The sequence below is a fragment of the Patella vulgata genome, chromosome 5 (genome assembly GCF_932274485.2).
Source record: "Patella vulgata chromosome 5, xgPatVulg1.2, whole genome shotgun sequence".
NCBI lineage: Eukaryota > Metazoa > Mollusca > Gastropoda > Patellidae > Patella > Patella vulgata.
In genome coordinates, this window is record NC_065883.2 from 78,522,071 (window position 1) to 78,544,106 (window position 22,036).

Consider the following 22,036-nt stretch of genomic DNA (forward strand, 5'->3'; position numbering starts at 1 on the left):
CATGGCTAGTCCCCCCCCCATATAGTGTTCAGCAGAAAAGGTTGTTTTTTTTAGACGAATTGGACAAAATTATTTTTTTCATTTTTGTCAGAAATGCAATGCCTGTTGAAGTCGGCGCTATTGCACTTTCGTACCTCTACCAGTTCCCGTGGTCGTAGGAACTTGAAATTATTAGAGGATGTTAAGGGGGACTAGCAATGACCACACATCAAATTTCAGCCGAATCCATCAATAACTTTTTATTTTACTGACCTTTTAATTTCTAACGAGAGAGAACTTCATCTGTTTGACGCCATTTGCTTTGTTTACTATTTAGACTCGAATAACAAGACACTAAGACGGAAACCGACACACTGCACTAGCTGCCTATCTCTGCAGTTCATAAAAATTAATATAATTTTCGTATACTTTAATTTTTGCGCGAAGCCACCATGTTCTATAAAATACTATTTGGTGTTGATCAGTGGATTGGCCTTTAGGTGTAAATATTGCCGTGACCTTGATTTTGACCTTGAGTCTTAACTTCCCATCCATATCAGGGCCGTTGCGTTTATGATTGCCGTGGCCTTATTTCTTACTGTATTTTCAAAGTTAATGTTCGAGGTGAAAGCAGAGACGACGTCCTTCAGAAAAGATAATTGGGTCAAAGTCGTAGGTCAAGGTCATAATACAGAAAACTAAACTCAAACTTTTCAAAGTCATTTTTTGAACATTTGACCTTGACTTACGACCTTGACCCCGTAACCGTTTTCGAAGGCTATCATCTTGGCTTGAATCATGGACGTTTACCTTGGTTCTGCCACACACTGCTCGGTCAGAAAAGGGTCAAACGCAGAGGGGCCGTGTCCGAAAGGAAGTCAATGGGCGTGGTCAATGTGAAAGGTCGTGGTGACCTCCACTAGTCACCTTTAACCATCCGTGACCTTGACCCTGACCTAGTGTCCGAACTTCCCATCCATCTCGGGCCCTTTGCGTTTATGCGTGCCGTGACCTTATTTCTTACTGTATTATCAAAGTTAATGTTCGAGGTGAAAGCAGAGACGGCGTCATTCAGAAAAGATAATTGGGTCAAAGTCGTAGGTCAAGGTCATGTTACAGGACCAAGTTAAACGTTCATGATTCAAGCCAATGTGATAACCTTCGAAAATGGTTACGGGGTCAAGGTCGTAAGTCAAGGTCAAATGTCCCAAAAATGACTTTGAAAAATTTGAGTTTAGTTTTCTGTAACATGACCTTGACCTACGACTTTGACCCAATTATCTTTTCTGAAGGACGTCATCTCTGCTTTCACCTCGAACATTAACTTTGATAATACAGTAAGAAATAAGGCCACGGCAAGCATAAACGCAAAGGCCCCGATATGGATGGGAAGTTTGGCCTCAAGGTCAAAATCAAGGTCACGGCAATATTTACACCTAAAGGCCAATCCACTGATCAACACCAAATAGTATTTTATAGAAAATGGTGGCTTCGCGCAAAAATTAAAGTATACGAAAATTATATTAATTTTTATGAACTGCAGTGTTAGGCAGCTAGTGCAGTGTGTCGGTTTCCGTCTAAGTGTCTTGTTATTCGAGTCGGTTTCCGTCTTAGTGTCTTGTTATTCAAGTCTAATTAGTAAACAAAGCAAATGGCGTCAAACGGATGAAGTTCTCTCTCGTTAGAAATTAAAAGGTCGGTAAAATAAAAAGTTATTTATCGATTTGGCTGAAATTTGGTGTGTGGTCATTGCTAGCCCCCCTTAACATCCTCTGAAAATTTCAAGTGCCTATGACCACGGGAACTGGTAGAGGTACGAAAGTGCAATAGCGCCGTTGAAGTCTCGATTTTACCTGCTCTCGCTTCGGCTTGGTTTTATTCAACAATTCATAATGTCGGGCACTTTAACCTCTTCCGATTCACTCAAATATGTTTTTTCTTCAATCTAGTCGTTTTGATTTGTATAAATACTCCCACAAAACGGTATCATAGCCACTTGTTTCCAATATTTACATTATTTTCGTCCATTTCTATTTTGTCATCAACACCACGCGCTGACGTCACACAAAACGATCCGCAGCGAGTTAGCCGCCCCTGATTGTGCTTCACCGTGTGAAGTTTAATATTATGCATTAAAAAATACAAAACGCACACTTTAGCCTATTTTAAAATTTTGTTATTAAATTTTTTATATTATATTATATTATTATACATTGTCTGATTGTGCGTGGTGTATGCATATTATACAAAATGAAATAAAATAATATGGGGTTTAACGTCCTACTGTTTTGCTCCGAACTGGGGTAATAAAGACGGGCATACGCCATACAGTTTGCTATGAGGGAAATTTTGCCCGGACAGCGGCACTGCGGCCTACTCTTATATCGAATACTAACTGTCAAGGGATCTTTTACGTGCACGCCAATGTGTACACGGGACCTCGGTTTTTCTTCCCATCCGAACGACTAGGCAGCTGTCCTTGCCAGGCCTGCATATTATATGGATAGAAGGTCAGACTCCTGTGGTCTGAGTTAGGTTTCTACCTAAGATCAAATATACCGGCCTGTCCAACCTCGTGGGTTTTCTCCGGGTCCTCCGGTTTCCTCCCACTGCTAAAAACCCCTACGCGCAAGCGAATTATTGAAATAAAATTATTCCATATGTTTGTCCCGAAATGACCTAGTTTGTGTCGAGTGGACGTTAAACCCCATCTCTCTCTCTCTCTCTTTCTCTCTCTCGCTCTCTCTCTCTCTCTCTCAAATATACCGATCAAGGTGTTATCAACAACCTTTAGTATTTAACAGTCATTCACAAGTCATAATACATGTATATTAGTAGCCTTCATTTAACGGATAATTATATAATATCTAATATAATGAGGAGATAGTGACTAATTAACTAATTTAATTATTAGATGTGCGATACACCTGCCTATACCATTGTCTTACACAGGTAACGGTCTCTCATATGATTGACTCGTAACGTTTACGCGCAAGTGACGCCACTGTGAATCAGTGAGTAAGACGTTGACCCACTAACCTGGACATTAGCATCTTGAATTGAAGAGTATAGTTTGAAACGTTGTCTATCTTCATAATTCCATGTATAAACCACAGATACACGGGGGGGGGGGGGCACAAACACCCTTCAAGCTGTAGAGTGCATGCCCCTATGTGTTTTTTTTTTCTTCAAAAATTCACTATCTTGGTTAACAATATATGTTTGATTTGTATTTTGTCGGACTTTTCGCGGTGAGAGTGGACGTGTCTGTTAAGTGGGGGGGGGGGCAAATTCAGGGACCTGAAGACGGGCATACGCCAGGAATTTGGCCCGGGCAGCGGCACTATGGCCTACTCTAATATCGAATTCCAACTGCTAACCAATGTATACACGGGACCTCGGTTTTTCGTCCCGAACGACTAGACAGCTGTCCTTGTCAGGTTCGCCGTCCTGCAACATGCCGGAAAATCCCGATAAACTTCCTCGGCCAACGCGACCTCCAGGCTAGTGAGCCAGTGTCTTACCCACTCAACCACCGTGGCTCCGAGGGATGTTTGTTTACTGAGTCTTTTTCAAATAGCCATAAATTGCAACATACATGTATGTATAGAATTCATGTCACATGAGTCAATCCGTCCATCTAATCGGGTTAAGGCCTATTATTCATCTCTCGTGATCGTAATGCAATACTTCCCTCATAGAAGTCACGTTGTAATATTGCAACGTTTGGACCTCTGGCTTGTATGTGTTAAGAACTAGACTTGTCAGGCTAACCTCGTGAGTTTCCGCCAGGTTTATTAATTTTACTAATTCCCTTATTCCCTTACACATCTAACGTCCCACCCCACCCCCTCTCCCCATACCAGGGGTAGGATGGTTAGCACGTGCGCACTGTATCATAACGTCTGTCATTGAGTCAACTGCCGTGGTTTCGATTTCCCGGTTGTACGTGGCAAGGAGTAGGGTCGCCTGTCCAACCTCGTGGGTTTTTTCCGGGTCCTCCGGTTTCCTCCCTAGTTTGTGTCGAGTGGACGTTAAAACCCCATTTCTCTACCCCCCACCCCCATACGTACGATCATAATATTGGAATTAAGATCCGTACGGCCTACTCTTATTCCAAATTCTGAATTTCAACTGTCCAGGATTCGAACAACTATCAACTGTCCAGGATTCGAACAACTATCAACTGCCCTTGACAAGGGGAAACTGAATCGTGAATTTTTGTCTGAAAAAAAAGGAAGAAAATAAATTGAAAAGAACAGTTTCTATTTTCTGTCTAATTGTTTAAAATTAGCCATTATAAGACATGTCAGTTAGACAGGCGTATTGACTGATAGTGACGATAGACAAACAACCTAGCTTAACGCTTTAATACCAGGTTTAAAAATGTTTGTTTTAATTTTAACGAGCTTTAACTTTAAAGACACATAGTAGTTGAAAGAGAAATGAAATGAAATGGGGTTTAACGTCCTACTGTTCTGCTCCGAACTGGGCACAAGCCATATAGTGTGCTATGAGGGAAATTTTGCCCGGACAGCGGCACTATGGCATACGCTTATATCGAATTCCACCTGTCAAGGGATCTTTTACGAGCACGCCAATGTGTATACGGAACCGCTGTTCTTCGTCCCATCCGAACGACTAGACAGCTGTCCTTGTCAGGCCCCCCGTCCTGCATCACTGACGAGAGGAACCACGCCGGAAAATAGGGATGAACTTTATCGGCCAATGCAGTTATCGAAAACCCGACCTTCAGACTAGCGAGCCAGCGTCTTATCCACGTAGCCACCGTGATCCCCTAGTTGAAAGAGAGTTATCCCATTATATGTGTGAAGCGTTGCGCTGTGTACTGCGAGAACCTAGCAGTTCAGAACACGACTCCAGAATGGTGTGCGATAAGGCTATCCGGACCCTTTCCTTATGTCCCCGGGTTCGTACCTGGGCGGTGTGACACGTGTACACATTGACAGTTGACGAGTAGGAGAAAACACGGGTGAGACGATTTACCCAATAACACCCAATAACACCCACCCAATAACACCAAATACCACCCCAATATCATCACATACTACCCAATACTACCATTACCCAATATCACCCAATAATACCCAATTCCACCCCAATATCATCACATACTACCCAATACTATACAACATAATGATAAAAAATGTGCATATTGATATTTTTCAAAAAATTGAGTTACATCGCGGGAAACTTTCTGGCTGTTCTGTTTGCCTCCCTATATCACCGCCTGGAAACACCATTCCACCCAACCCAATTCTTTTCCTTAGTGTTTTATACAGTGTAATGTGTGTTAGATTAACAAGTACCGAAGTATTTTGTTCATGAGATTTATACAGGCCTTGAAATAACGGCTTTAAATATACCTGAGTGACAAAATGTCAGGCACTAACGAAATAGTACCTGACATTTTCAACATAGTGCTGGACATGTATTAATAATCCCCCACCCTTTGCCCTAGACTGGCTACGCGGGTGACTAGACGTTTGGATGGGATGAAAATCGAGATCCAGTGTAAACGTTGGCATTTGGAAATCGACGAATAGTGGTCGGAAACGCGTGACTTATGTCCATCGTAATTATCTCAGTTGGTGAAGAAGAGTGGGACATTAGATTCCATTTCATTTTAAACGGGGGGGGGGGGGGGGGGGGGGTGGTTAGCACGTGCGCGCTGTATCATAAGGTCATTGAGCCAACTGGCGTGATTTCGAATCCCCGGTTGTATGTGACAAGCAGTAGGGTCGCCTGTCCAACCTCGTGGGTTTTTTTCCTGGCCCTCCGGTTTCCTCTCACTGCTAAAGTCTCCTACGCGCAAGCGAATTATTGAAATAAAATTGAACCATGTGTTAGTCCCGAAATGACCTAGTTTATGTCAGGTGAGTGGACGTTCACCCCCTCTCTCTCTCCCTCCCTCCCCCTCTCTCTCTCTCTCCCTCCCTCCCCTCTCTCTCTCTCTCTCTCTCCCTCCCTCCCCTCTCTCTCTCTCTCTCTCTCTCTCCCTCCCTCCCCCTCTATCTCTCTCTCCCTCCCTCCCCCTCTCTCTCTCTCTCCCTCCCTCCCCCCCTCTATCTCTCTCTCTCTCATGTTAACCAATATCAAAATGAAGCTAGTCATTAGTAAAATGAACCTACAACATAAAATGAACCCACAACAAGACAAATTTAAAGATTTTGAATTGAGCGATAGCGTACCTTTAAGTTGTATAGTTGTATATAATCACACGAGAGAATATTTAAACCCTCTATCTTACCTTATCTCTACATCTTATTTCTGGTGAAGTTTTAACACCTGTCGTGTCGTCCATTCTATCTGAATATCTCTCTTTTAACGTCAACCGGTCGATCCATCAACATGCTGTCCTACGCCATCTTCACCGTTTTGGTTCTTGCGATCTCTGCTACCCCGGTAGTCTACAAAGATTGTGGTAAGGACGTTTTATAATTTCTCTTTTTGATAAACGGATCAACTGAAACTTATTCTCACGAAATGGTAGACTGTTCCGGTTCTATATATTTATGCACAGTCCTGTCTTTTTATATAGCCTTGAGGTCGGGTGTTTGATCCCTGCATTGGCCGAGAAAGTTCATCCAGATTTTCTGGCGTGGTTTCCCCTTGTCAGTGATGCAGGACGGAGGGCTTGACAAGGGCAGCTGTCTAGTCCTTCGGATGAGACGAAAAACCGAGGCCCCGTGTATACATTGGAATGCACGTAAAAGATCCCTTGGCAGTTGGAATTCGATATAAGAGTAGGCGATAGTGTTGCTGCCCGGGCAAAATTTCCCTCATAGCACACTGTATGGCGTATGCCCGTCTTCATTAGCCCAGCATAGGAGAAGAACAATAGGACGTTAAACCCCATTTCATTTCTTTTTATGTAGATGTAATCATATATCGAATGTGTATGGTATGGGGTCTAATGTTTCATCAACAGTATACTTTCGCCATTTTGAGACAAACATATGATGTTTACTACAGCAGCCAACCCTCATACGTGATTGTCGGGCTTAATAAAACACCGAACGGTTCTTCTCGGTCCCATTAGTGTACTGGAGTCCCCAACAACGATTGAGAGGACACCAATGTTAGCTGTACCCCAACCATGATATCTCCCACCCTGGGATTCTAACACGGAAAATTATCGCCGAGAGTCTTGGGAGGAGTCCCCGACCATGATAAAGGGTCTGATATAAGGTTAAGTCTACTAGTGAATTGTCCTACTTCATTTAATTAAAAGTGCCGGCATTGTACTGAAGTAAGACAGTTGGTCAATCTCACGATATCTCTTCACCGGAAACGGAAATGATTCATCATCAATATCCACTGCTGTTTCCATTGCGTTGAGGATGTCATATAAACCGTAGCTCAGCTCTGAATGTACAAAACGTAGAGCTTTTCCCATATTGTCAATAATTGTGGGGGTGCACATGGTCAAAAATGTGCGCTTTAAATCATACGGCCTGCGCCGGCCCATGCCCCCCCCCCCCCATTGCTACATAACCCAACGCGCAAGTGAATTATTGACATAAAATTGAACCATATGTTAGTCCCGAAATAACATAGTTTGTGCCGAGTGGAAGTTAAACCCCATTTCTATCCCCTGTCATTAATCGAATACACAACTCAATACTTTATGTTGACCCTAAATGAAAGAGGTTTATATTCGTGTCTATTGTTTACAATAAAGCTCGACGTACCTTTGGTCTTATTTAAAATTTAAATCTGAAGTCAAAGATCGTTTGAATTAGTTTAACAGTTTATTAGCCTACACCCACACTCTGTCGCCATACTCTAGATTTATAAATATCGTTATCTGTCACTAATAAGATAAGATCAAATTTCATGTTTCACGTAAAACTACACTGTAATGCAGTATTGTATTAATAGAGTCACATTTGCCTGACAGACAGAAAGAAGTCTGGGACGCCAAAGTCTTAAACTTCCGTCAACATCCCCGGCGTTGCTCAATGGTGTTTAAAATACACTTACTCTAACCGTAAGGGTGACGATTGGGAAGGGCCACATGGAATATCCTTGGACACCCCGTCATCTAAATCCGGCACTGGTCTTGCACCATTGACAAGGGGGGGGGGACTACAAATTTTTTATGCCCCCTTCAGACCGGGATGGCGTCCTTCTGCGCTGCTGCGACCGTACAGCGACCAGAAAATGCACAAGATCGCCGGCAAACGTAAACACAACACACGAAAATGTCCCCAAGTAGTAAAAACTTGAAAAAAAGTCGCGTTCTTACAGATTTCCAGGTCAGATCTCAGAACCTTGGCGTTTGTTTTGAACATGCTCAAAACAAACGCCGTGACTCGGCCATCATTGGCGACCATGGAGACCACAGCACGATATTTGACGTTTCCACTACGCTTTTACAACGCTTGTGGCGATCTTGACGCGCTCTGGAACCATTTTCCGTCGCCGTAGCAGCGCAGTAAGGACACTACCCCGGCTTCCTGGTGTTTTGCGAACAATTGCAACAGATTATCACGCAATTGTGGTTCATAAATTCGGGCAACAAAGTGTTTTACATTTTTGAACGCCTATCTTATACCTCTGCCAGTCAGATCTATTCGACAATTTTACACCCGTATGCCGGTATTACACCTACGCCAATCACCGAGAAGTCCGCACACCTGGAAGTTTTGTTATCTGCATTTCTTATTTACACTAATCCTAGATTCTCAATCAACTGTACTCATGTTTGCACTCTTGACAAAAGTCCTAAAAAAATTAAATTCTTATCTTGGCCGTTAAAGTGGCAATATTGTTTGTTATCTGAATATTGTGTTGTAATCAAAAGATAATCACGTGGTAATCTGAATATTTTGCCATAATTACAAGATACTTATGACTAGACACCTGTCCTTGTCAGACCCACCGTCCTGCACCGCTGACAAGGGGGAACCACGTCGAAAAGTCCCGAGGATCATTCCTCGCCAATGCCGGGATCGAACACGTGAACTCCAGACAAGCTAGTCGGCGTCTTACCCATTCAGCCAGAGTGGCTTCATATTTCTAAAGGAAGACTTGGCCTATAAAGTCACTAAGTTAATTTGGATCACTGAAAATGAAGATGGCGACTGTCTTCGTTACATGGGGGAAGGGGGAGGGTAGAACAGATCATCCATGGAGTTTTTAATTCGTCATATTTTTGTAATTACTGAACGAAATTGAACCATTTTAGGACAGATAATTAGAGACCCCACTTTCACTTGCAAGGAGAAGTAGGGTCGCCTGCTCAACCTCGTGGGTTTTCCCCGGGTCCTCCGGTTTCCTCCCACTGCTAAAGACCCCTACGCGCAAGCGAATTATTGAAATAGAATTAAACCATATGTTAGTCCCGAAATGACCTAGTTTGTGTCGAGTGGACGTTAAACCCCATTTCTCTCTCTCTCTTTCACTTGCAAGGGATTCTATAATGCTATTATCGCGCTTTGAACAATTAATGTACAGTACATCGTAAAAACGATCATCACACGAGGTGAGACACGAGATGACTTAACTTGTTGTGTAAAGACGCGCAATCGACCCGTTCACTTGTATCGATAACAGATCTGACCTTAGGATTGTTTTGGGTGGATTTTGCCCAGATAGCGTTCTTCGAATTCCAGTTGTCCTTCGTGCGCATTAACATGTACACTCGTGTGCCTTGTCGTACTTTTCTTGTCGCCCCCATCAATTCCGATCCGGTCTTGTAAAATAGCAACTGGGGACCAGGGCCCTTATTCACGAAAACTTAAACTAAGATAAAATCGAAATTTTAAGAAATACTGCAATTCGATTGGCTGACCAGTAAAATCAATTTGCATATATCCCATGAAGTTGCAGTATTTCTTAAAATTTCGGTTGTAACTTAGTTTAAGTTTTCGTGAATAAGGGACCAGAATTGTTATACATTATGAAAGTTCAACATTTACTCCAGTTTTAACCGATAAGGCGACCTTACCCTGGTTCTAGCGTCAATGTTATCTATAAAAATAAAAATAGTGCCAAGACTACTTAACGGTCACGAAACAAGAACTGTATATACTCGGTAGAGTACGTTTTGGAGAATCAACATGATGGCGTGACCCATTGGGTAACAAATTGGGGGAGGGGGGTCACGTGGCTAAGTGGGTAAGACACTGGCTCGCTAGCCTGGAGGTCGGGTGTTCGATCCCTCCATTGGCCGAGAAAGTTCATCCAGATTTTCCGGCGTGGTTTCACCTTGTCAGTGATGCAGGACGGAGGGCCTGACAAAGACAGCTGTCTAGTCGCTCGGATGGGACGAAAAACCGAGGTCCCGTGTACATATTGGCGTGCACGAAATAGATCCCTTGGCAGTTGGAATTCGATATAAGAGTAGGCCGTAGCGGGCTGCCCGGGCAAAATTTCCCTCATAGCACACTGTATGGCGTATGCCCGTCTTCATTAGCCCAGTTTAGGAGCAGAACAGTAGGTCGTTAAACCCCATTTCATTTCATTTCATTGTATCAAATTGGTTTTTGTTTGCTTAAGTGCAGTGCTTTTCAAATACACAGTTATCGACCCTGACAAACTATATGGGGATAATCGATGGAACGTTCCGGAATTGAACTGTCTCAATTCAAAAAATATAGTCAATTGTGTGAAACGGGGAATTCTGGAGTACAACGCATGTGCCGACTGTATAAAAAATATCTCATGACGGCTGAAACATATTTGTCACTTAAAATACTTCAAAATTCTACTCACGTCACCTCAACTGTCTGGACTGACAGAACTGTGACAGGACTGAATTCCGTATCATTTGATTACAATTCTGTCAATTCTGTATGTTGTAGACTGACAAACGGACAAACTAACACTTAAACTAAGGGGATTGGGATGGCGTAGTGATCTAGAATGTCGCACTTCTTCGAGCTCTAGCTGGTTCTAGGTAGTCGATCCAGTTGGTTTCGATGAGCGTAGTGATCTAGAATGTCGCACTTCGAGCTCTAGCTGGTTCTAGGTAGTCGATCCAGTTGGTTTCGATGAGCGTATGTGGCTTGGAGATCGGAGGTTTACTCAGGTTTATCCCACACATAATTAACTAAAATAAAGTTGTGCCTGTGACATCAGTGGAAGAAGCGAACATTACCCCCACCTCCACCCCCTGATAAATGAAATGAAATGGGGTTTAACGTCCTACTGTTCTGCTCCGAACTGGTATAATGAAGACAGGCCATACAGTGTGCTATGAGGGAAATTTTGCCCGGACAGCGGCGCTACGGCCTACTCTTATATCGAATTCCAACTGTCAAGGGATCTTTTACGTGCCCGCCAATGTGTACACGAGATCTCGTTTTTTCGTCCCATCCGAACGACTTGTCGATACCTGTCCTTGTCAGGCCCTCCGCCCTGCATCACTGACAAGGGGAAAAACCATGCCGCCCCCCCCCCCCCCGATAAACAAATTAACTAACACTTACAGATTGGATAACTTAATGGCAACCAATGCCGCAGTTGACCAAACTATCTTTATATATATGTCTCTTTCTCATTCGGGGGTGGGGGGGGGTGGTTAGCACGTGCGCGCTGTACCATAAAGTCTGTCATTGAGTCAACTGGCGGGGTTTCGATTCCCCGGTTGTACTGACAAGGAGTAGGGTCGCCTGTTCAACCTCGTGGGTTTTCTCCGGGTCCCTCCCACTCCTAAAGACCCCTATGCGCAAGCGAATTATTGAAATAAAATTAAACCATATGTTAGTCCCGAAATGACGTTAAACCCCATCTCTCTCTCAATTCTATATAGATACCCTCGAATTTATGGATCCTCTCTAAGCTTCACATTGACATTTGCCTTGTTAGAAGGATCGGGACCCTTTTTTACAATTTGACTTGTTTTCACACACACACAGAGGAAGGACCTGGTTCATTATCTATGTTCTATTTTTAGGTTCTGTAAAAGGATCGATTAATTCGATCGATGTTTCATCATGTGCAACGGAGCCATGTCAGTTTCGACGAGGTACCAACATCTCCGTAACTATTAACTTTAAAGCTAGTAAGTGATGTTTTGTTCTTAGATGGTTATTTATTGATGGTACATACAGTTATAGCCCAAATAGAGCTCCTTGCGGCACCCCTTTTTGTCTGCAGTCATAAAGATACGGCCCGAATACAGATCCCTGGGGTACCCTTTCTTGTCAGCAGACATACACATATGACTTGAACACAGATCCACGTGGTACGTCTTCATGTCAGCATATCCTTGCGGCACCTCTTTATTCAACATACATTGTAACCCAGGTATCATTCACTTTAGCGTATCGAATGAATATGAAAGAAATTAGGGCTGAATACTCAAGATTGAATGATACCTGGGCCTAAGTTCACGAAGAATTATCAGACTTAAGAATTTACTCAACTTTCAATCACTATTTATGACAAATATCTTTGGTCCACAAACAAAAAACTTTGCACATAGTTTCTGATTGATGTATTTGATACATTAAAATAAGGAAAAGTTTTATAAAGGGCTATGTTTTAGTTAAAATAAGACAAACAATTTGAATATATTCTTAACTTAAAGTAGCTAAGTCTCTTTCCCAATACCATCTAAAGTCTTCAACATTGAAAGCACGAATTATTTGTCAATTTAAATCAACATTGATCTTGTGATCTTATTGTGAAAAGACGGGCTTCTGATATCCAATATTAAAGACAAAATAAACATTTTACCATTGGTACACGAATCACGTACCATAATGCGTTTCAGCGCCATTTGTAATAGGGACTCGAAGAACGGGGCTAGACCTATTCCACAAGTATGACAAACGGTTAGGCCATATTCTTATCTGGAGAGCATGCACAATAAATACTATCGGTGTAGACTGGAATAACCAGACCCTAGAGATTGCCACTGACACTTCTGGCGTATTTCACCGAACATAACTGATTTGAAATTAGAGCAAAACAGAAACGGTTGAATGTAAATCAGTTTATATACATTCATATTACATTATTATATGCGATGCGACCCATTTGTGTCAATTTCTAGGTTCCAAATATTAGCGATTGAGCTCCTTTAAGTCTAAGAATGCTTTGTGAGTTGAAAACGCACCCATTCAATAGTTAGTTCTTGCATAGCGTTAGTTAATCGGAAGCTTATTAGAAACTTTAGTGTAATTACGCGCTGTATAAATCTGTTATTATTATTATTATTATTGTTGTTGTTATTATTGTTATTGTTGTTATTATTATTATTATTATAGCTGGTGTACTGTATTATTATTATTATTATTATTATTATTATAGCTGGCTGTATTATTATTATTATTTTAGCTGGGTGTAGTGTAATAGAATTGAACTAAGCTTGTATACTTCCAGATGAAGCTGTGACTGGTGCAACTACGGTAGTACATGGTATTATTGCTGGTGTACGAGTTCCATTTCCCGTCCCATCTGATGCTTGCAAAAATATGGCCTGTCCCATTGCTAGTGGCGCTTCAGTATCTTATACTAACGTTGTCTTCGTTCAACCCGTCTATCCCGAGGTGTGTATACTAACTTTGTCTAGCGAAGACTCTTTAAAATAAGTAATAGACAAGAAATTTATTTATAGCGAGACATGGGGATAAACATCCGCTTTACACAAACTGGGTCATTATCGAACTGACCTAAAATTCGCTTGCGCGTAGGGTTTTTATTAGCAGTGGGTGAGGGGGGGGGGGCCTGGGCACCAGAGAAGACCCACAAGGTTGGGCAGTCGATCTGTAAATTATTTCCTGGCAATTAACTCATAGTTAGAATTGTAGTTTATACTCATTAGGTCGTCACGCTGGTCGGCCTGCTGGTCAACAATTGACCTGTGAACGCATTTTTTCAAATTTGGTGTAAAGCCATTGTGGTCACGAGAGGACAAGCCCTATCGTTACGCGACCTACAATACCAAAGTTATCATAGGCATACGAGTCAGGGGGCAGGGGGGCAGCCACCTTAATTAGGCTATATTAGACCAGGAAAACGTGTTTGCAGCCGTCAAATATTCCAAAATTTTCTTGGGGAGGTTGGGGGCGGGGCCGGGGCTTACAAGGTAAGCTCCGCTTCTTCGCCTCTCGAGGAAGACCGGCGCCGCAGTCTCTTAACCGGAATTTTTTTCGGGCATTTCGGGCTCTGCCCCCTGACTGTCATCGAGCCCGTACGCTTATGAGAGATAAGCATCCTTTCCCAAAATCCTTAAGGCTATAATATGGACTATAATTTTGAATGAATTGTTTTACAATTTGGCAGGATGCATTGGGGCCATGAGAGAACGGACCCTATCGATATTCAGCGCACCACGATTTTTCTTTCCATTCCGGAAGTATCGCGTCATTGAGTCAGCTGGCGTGGTTTCGATTCCCCGGTTGTACGTGTCAAGGAGTAGGGTCGCCTGTCCAACCTTGTGGGTTTTCTCCGGGTCCTCCGGTTTCCTCCCACTGCTAATGACCCCTACGCACAGGCGAATTGTTGAAATACAATTAAACCATATGTTAGTCCCGAAATGACCTAGTTTGTGTTGAGTGGACGTTAAACCCCATCTCTCCCTCTCATTTCATTTTATTCGATTTCAGATTCAATTAGTTGTACAGTGGGAGGTTAAAGATCAAGCTGGCAACGATTTGGTTTGTTTTGTGATACCTGTTCAAATCACGAGTTAAGAACGACAACCCTACAAAAAATAAACCGTTTCAATATATATTTATCTTCCTATTGTCTTGGAGTCCGTCCTAGTGGTTTTGTTAGAACGGACTTATACTTTCTGGCCGACAATAACCTTCAGGTGTAGATAGATTTTTGTTGGGTTTTTTTTTCAAATTAATACTCCTGTGTTCTCCTGTCTACCAGCGGAAATCAAATACAATGGGGTCGAATGTCCTACTGTTCTGCTTCGACTGCGCTAATGAAGACGGGCCTAGTAAATTACACCACCGCATTTTCTACACCCGGCCAAGCTGGCCCCTACACTCGAGCATGCGTTCAAGGGTTTGACCCCGGGTGAGTCTTGGGAGCATGCATACAAGGAGTTGACCCCTGGTATCACAAAATCGCTGTGCTCAGCTAAGCCATCGCCCATACATATTATGTGTTTTAGGTTATTGTCCTCTCCGGTTATTAAATACAAATGAAATGAAATGAAATTGTGTTTAACGTCCTACTCCTATACTGGACTAATGAAATGAAATGAAATGAAATGAAATGGGGTTTAACGTCCTACTGTTCTGCTCCTAACCTGGGCTAATGAAGACGGGCATACGCCATACAGTGTGCTATGAGGGAAATTTTGCCCGGTCAGCGGCACTTTCGCCTACTCTTATATCGAATTCCAACTGCCAAGGGATCTTTTACGTGCATTCAAATGTATACAAGAGAACTCGGTTTTTCGTCTCATCCGAAGGACTAGACAGCTGTCCTTGTCAGGCCCTCCGTTCTGCACCACTGAAAATGGGAAACCACGTCGGAAATCAAGATGAACTTTCTCGGCCAAACCAGGGATCGAACACCCGACCTCCAGGCTAGCGAGCCAGCGTCTTAACCACCTTGCCACCGTGGCTCTCCGGTTACTAAATACCTTTCATGGATTACAGTACGTATTGTTTAATGGGCGAGAACGAGACATAAAGTAATATATAGTAACAACAAGAGGGCCGTAGGCCCAAGTGTTTTAACAAAATATTACGCAATGTTTGAAGCTCGAGGTCATTAAACGACTTAAAATACAGACACCCCGCACGTGCTTTTACAGTGAAATACGTCCGATATTTCACTAGTACGATTGGCAAGTTGCCCGTACGATTATTTGAAATAATGGTACGCCAACATCCAAGGGTGACGTCACATCTGTAATTTAACTACTGGTAGTTGGAGTAAGGTAGTCGAGATCTTTATAATTAGTTAGGTATAGTGAAATCCCACACAGATCAGAGACAGACAAGGGAGACCTTACTTCCCAATTATAATCCAGACATTTTTGATAATAGATTATGTAAACAGTCTACAGTTAAATCCCGATATTGAGACCAGTGGTGGGACCTATATAAATTTTTCTTGTGAATGGTGGCCCCTGGTTTCCTCCCACTGTTAAAATAAAACGATATAAAAAGATATGTTACTCCCTAGTAGACGTTTACCCCCCGCCCCCCTTCCTCCCACTCCCTCTGAGCCATATTGTCCCTCCCCCTCTCTCATTATACCTGATTGGATACAGTCTTCATATATGATCATGTACCAGAGTTACCGGTAATCAACTGGTCGTTCAATGGGATTTTACTGTATATACTTTTTTCTATCGTATTTAACAACAATACTGAGAAATATAAAAAAAAACCAGATTGAAATAAAAAAAAAAACCTGCTACAGCTAAATAAATAGCTGTTTTTCCATAAGTATGTGTTGTAGTTTATTGCTCTATCCAGTTACTAAATGCCTCTAAAGATTACTGCTACATTTTATTATAATAATCCATCAATAAAACTTTTTATTACAAATAAAAAATCACAAAATTATCAAAACAGTAAAACAACAGTTTTTAATTTACCACTTCAGTTTAAGATGTAGCTTCCATTTTGTTTAAAATCATTGAACAAGAACTTCAGAAATTTGTCGATCATGTGAAATCAAAATTGCAAATAAAAATAATTAAATAGAAGAATTTTGTTGTGTGCGTGTTGAATTCTCAAAACGACAAGCAGTCATATATCTATATATACTCGTAGTCATGTTGGGTATCATAGGTCGTCAAATGAGCAACAATGGTTGTTTTGTGTCATGTGAAGTTGCAAATACAGATTTTCGGACAGTATAGGGCACAAAATACAAATACCAACAACATAACATTGCTTTGGTTTGTTAAGACAGTTATATGGGAAAGTATCTGAATCGATATACGCTGCTGTTCTAATGGTAATATAGAGAGTAAGGGGGGGTGTCCCACAAGGTTCGGTCCAAGGGTCTGTAAGATATGTAAGACAAACTGAATGTAAATTAGATGATAATGATTAGATTAAGAAGCGTGAAATATACAAATTTAAACAAAGGAATGGTTGTTAGATTTTGTAGAAGATTTGATGCTTGGATTGTTTGATTTGTTGGAAATAAAAGGCGGTTTGTATAATTTTGAATTGTTGTTAATGGCTGGTAATGGTTTGTTAATGGTTGGTAATGGTTTGTTAATGGTTGGTAATGGTTCGGTATCTGTACCATCGATGGTGATAGGAAAGAGAACACATGCTATGACGACATTATTATCACCGACCAGCTGCCACTTGACGACCAGACTTAGCTAGAAAATGATTAAAAAAAATAATAGTAAAATAATTATTTAAAGCCATGTTATCCGCAGGTGGTTGTAACATGAACAATTCCTATCAAAACTAACATTAAGCTAGGGCTGTGTATTATGCTCAAGGACTTTACGTTTATATTATTTTAAAGGAGATAATCAAATTCCGGGCCAAGTAAGTCATCACCAGTTGCTTAGGAAACAAATACTTATAGGTAAGAAACGAAGGATTTACACCACCGCCCTTTGTCTGTAATATTCTCCGATTTCAAATAAAATTTTACACTCTGCTCTAGGATTGGTTTAATTTCAAACAAAAATACGACGTAGCTAGGGAATAATTCCAGGAGGGATCAATGGTTGGCCGTTTAACATTGCTTCCACGTCTGCCCGTCGATTATACGTTTGCCACTGGCCCCTACGTCTGACCTTCAACCCACGATTGACATCCACCCCTACCACTGTTGTTGTTCTTAGTGTTTAACGTCCGCTTCCACCGAAGGTGATATCGCAGACAAGTTGTCTGTATTTAAAATTTTATTATCTTTCCTGTGGGAGGAAACCAGAGTACCCGGAGTAAACCCACGAGGTTGAGAAGATGCTCCTATCCCAAAGCTCACACCAGGGAACGAAACCACAATCGCAAGCCAGAGGTGACCGGCCAGCTCCAGGTCTTGGCGCGACACTCTAGACCACTAGGTCACCCTCCCCCACCCCTACAATTGATCCGTCCAAATATTTATACTTACTGATGGGTATTCTTTACGGACAGCAAGTATGTTTGCATAATCATAAACTGTTCCTGGTTTAATAGGACATGTTACGTCACATCCGGTACAGGCATCAGGGTTAGGTAGAGGAAAAGCTATAGGTACACCGGCTACGATACCATATACTTGGGTCTTCAGACTCGTACTGGTAGAATCTATATAAATAAAAACAGAGATGTTTGTGTGTATGTTCGCCCATCACGCGTCGTCGCCGCGCTCCACCCCATCACCAGCATGACTCTATGAATGTTTTAGACCATTGAATGTAGGCCTATGTAGCGCGAGAGAGAGAGAGATATTAACGTGCATTCGACACAAACTATGTCATTACGGGACTAACATACGGGAGTAACATATGGTTCAATTTTATTTCAAAAATTCGCTGGCGTGTAGGGGTCTTTATTGGTGTTGTGATCATACCGGGAAAAGATGGGCTTCTGATATCCAATATTTAAGACAAAATAAAATTTTTACGATTGGTACATGAATCGTGTACCATAATGCATTTTAGCGCAATTTGATACAAGCGACTCGGAAGAACGAGGTTAGACACATTCCACAAGTCATGACCCCATATTCTTATCTGGAGAGCATGCGCAATAAATACTATCTGTGTAGATTAGAATAACTAGACGCTAGAAATTGCCATTCGATTGAGTCTTCTTTCGTATTTCGCCGAACATAACTGCTTTGAAATTCGAGTAAAAACGGAAACGATTGAATGTAAATCAATTTATTTACATTCATATTACATTAATATACGTTGCGACCCATTTGTGTCAATTTGTAGGCCCCAAATATTAGCGATTTAGCCCCTTTAACAAAAGTTTCAGACTAATCCTCTAGCTGGGGCTGCAACCCAGGGGTCGGGAACCCAGGGCCTAGACTCTTGTCATATCACAACAAATCGTTTGCATTTTCCTGACGAGGCCACACGATGTTGTATAATGGATTTACTTCCCTTGGATTATCAAACGATACAAAGGTTTGAACCTGGAGATTGTTTTGTAAGAGAGAGAGAGAAATTGGGTTTAACGTCCACTCGACACAAACGGGGTCATTTCGGGAGTAACATTATGTTTTTTGAAATTTTATTTCAAAATTCACTTGCGCGAAGGGGCCTTTAGCAGTTGGAGGAAACCGGAGGACGCGGAGAAAACCCACGAGGTTGGACAGACGACCCTACTCCTTGAATCGAAACCCAGCCAGTTGACTCAATGACAGCCCGTATGATACAGCGCCCACATGGTAACCATTCGGCTATCCAACCCCTCTAACATTCCTTTAATATTATCAACTTTCAAATTGATGCTTAGTGGTTTTAAAGATCATTAGTGGCTTGAACAGATCATCTCTACTAGGTCGTTTCGGGACTAACGGATGGCTTAATTTGATTTCAATCATTCGCTAGAGCGTGATGAACCGTAGGAGAAGAAAAACACCGACGGACCCCCCCCCCCCTTCCTTGTCACGCACAAGTAGGGAATCGAAACCAACTTCGACAGATTCCGTTACTCTACATCTCACCATGGCTGTATGACGGTAAGTGATACGTACCTACGCCTATACAATTGCGATGCGGCACGGATTACCTGTTAGGAAAACTTGCCGCCTTTAAAAATTAATTATCAAAATTGCGTCGTTCGTGTGTAGAATTTTTAGTGCAAAGTTGTCTATATATTCTATAACGAATATACCGACACGGCAATGGGACCATTAATGTCCACGCTTAAGGCGCCAAGGGAGATAATTAGATGGTGGATTAAAATACTTACTAGTAATAAAGTCCAGTTTAACCGTGGCATTGATGCCGTGTTGAAAGGTACATGGTTGAACAGTACATGGTGATAAATCCATCGCCTTAATTGAACCCGCGGGACCTAATAAAAGAAAATGACGGATTAATATCAGTTGTAAACACCATCTTAAATATTTATCGTTCAATGGTGTCGGTGCAAAAACTTGTGGACATGTTATTTGTACTGTTAGTCATTACTGAAGTTGATAGAACTTTATAGCTGAAGTAGGTGAGAGAAAAGAGTACAAAACTTGGAAACGGTTTAAAGAATAGTTTAGGGGGGGGGGGGAGAGGGAGAGAGAGAGAGAGATGGGTTTAACGTCCACTCGACATAAACTAGGTAATTTCGGGACAAACACATGGTTCAATTTTATTTCAATAATTCGCTTGCGCGTAGGGGTCTTTAGCAGTGAGAGGAAATTGGAGAACCCGAAGAAAACCCACGAGGTTGAATAGGAGTTACAACTCCATGTCATGTACAACCGGGGAAGTGAAAGTTGAAGCTTTTATAAGTAATGAGTAGTAGAGACTCACACTATCGGGGGAGGGGGGTTGGATGGCCGAATGGTTTGCACGTGCGCGCTGCGTCATAAGGCCTGTCATTGAGTCAACTGGCGTGGTTTCGAATCCCCGGTTGTACGTGACAAGGAGTAGGGTTGGTTGTCCATCCTCGTGGGTTTTCTCCGGGTTCCCCGGTTTACTCCCACTGCTAAAGACCCCTACGCGCAAGCGAATTATTGAAATAAAATTAAACCATATGTTAGTCCCGAAATGACTAATGGGAGATTAGATAAAGAACTGGCAGTTCGCACTATAATAGTTAAAAACTTTAATGTAAACAGAATATACTAAAAAATTTCAGTCAAATTGATCCGCTCTGAACAGAGATATTAGCGATTGAATTTTAGACCTAGTCTCGATCATCATTACTAAAGTCGGTACGATAAAAACCATAGTCTCGATTATCCAATTTTTGGATTTAATCATCAATGAGCTTTGAGCGGCAGATCGAATTCAAATCCAGTAAAAATCCGACACATACGATGACATCGAGAGTTGATTATGTTCTTTTCATGTTAATAAATGTCTAATTAATAGTTTATATAACATTTCAGGCCTAAAGAAAAACCTGCAATAGGCAAATTTAGCTCTTGCATAATGTATGTTTAATTAATATTCAGTGACGTGCCGTATCCATAGTGTTAACATTTAGCCCTAAAAAAATTCCCGGATCCTGCTCTAGCCAGCCTTTCGGATAATACAATACTGACTCCCAAGCATTGACATCGGTGTGAGTTAATAAGCTCACAATATATTCTGCATATTAAATTTTAGAGCACTTTATTTTAAGAATTAGAAAAAAAATATAGGTGTTTGAAGTATATCTGGATAGATGGGATAATGGCTACATCAAAATAGTACGTGAAGGCATCATTCTGCTTGGGACCAGTTTACGTTACCACGTCCTACGTAAACAAGGCATGCGCTATCGAGCCAATGGTCGACGCTGTGTGATGTGACGTCATATGTAGAATGCATATGAACTTTTAAAGGACAGACATCTTACACAGAGTAAGATGAAGGCTTTCGCATTACCTCTGGGAAACAGATTGGTGAACACCATCTCTAAACGGCCGCGGTGCCGAGACGTATTTCAATGCCAATGTTACCCGTGAAGACTCTGTACAAACGGTCGCGGTGTCGAGAGAGAGAGAGAGAGGTTTAACGTTCACTCGACATAAACTAGGTCATTTCGGGACTAACACATGGTTGAATTTTATTTCAATAAATTCGCTTGCGCGTAGGGGTCTTTAGCAGTGGGAGGAAACCGGAAACACGAGGATTCGGCCATCCAACCCCGCGTCGAGACTAATAACGATTCCACATATTAGCCTTCCTCATTAGCTTCTACAGATGTAATATGTTGCGGTCATCAAATTTCAATTTATCAAATCTTTGACATCAAGTGAATCCCTGTAGCCAGACAGTAATGTGAGGTTAGCGAGATGGCTGTTACAACCAGATCATAAAAACTCCAATTATCGCCACACTATCTTATATTTCTGTCACAGCTCTCCAATTTAGTTTTCTACAATTCCCCAACGCGTCTTTATGAATCAACTTATTCCGCGATGGTCCAACTAATGAACGGTTCGCGAGATACTATAATGTACCGTTAATATTATCTTAACATCT

The 22,036-nt window shown here is 41.8% G+C and overlaps 2 protein-coding genes across 2 annotated transcripts; one reads left to right on the forward strand and one right to left on the reverse strand.

The window, feature by feature from the left end:
- Window positions 1-6,229: 6,229 nt before the first annotated feature.
- Window positions 6,230-14,689, forward strand: LOC126822695 (NPC intracellular cholesterol transporter 2). Its single transcript, XM_050551734.2, has 4 exons — window positions 6,230-6,424; window positions 11,906-12,013; window positions 13,339-13,505; window positions 14,565-14,689. Exons 1-4 carry the CDS (start codon window positions 6,352-6,354, stop codon window positions 14,649-14,651), a joined length of 435 nt encoding a protein of 144 aa, XP_050407691.1. The 5' UTR covers window positions 6,230-6,351; the 3' UTR covers window positions 14,652-14,689.
- Window positions 14,690-16,538: 1,849 nt separating this feature from the next.
- Window positions 16,539-21,275, reverse strand: LOC126821313 (NPC intracellular cholesterol transporter 2). The gene is made up of 4 exons (XM_050549715.1): window positions 21,263-21,275; window positions 19,818-19,922; window positions 18,022-18,197; window positions 16,539-17,272 (listed from the first exon to the last, which is right to left on the reverse strand). The coding sequence occupies exons 1-4, from the start codon at window positions 21,273-21,275 to the stop codon at window positions 17,018-17,020; spliced, it is 549 nt and encodes a 182-aa protein (XP_050405672.1). The 3' UTR covers window positions 16,539-17,017.
- Window positions 21,276-22,036: the final 761 nt, after the last annotated feature.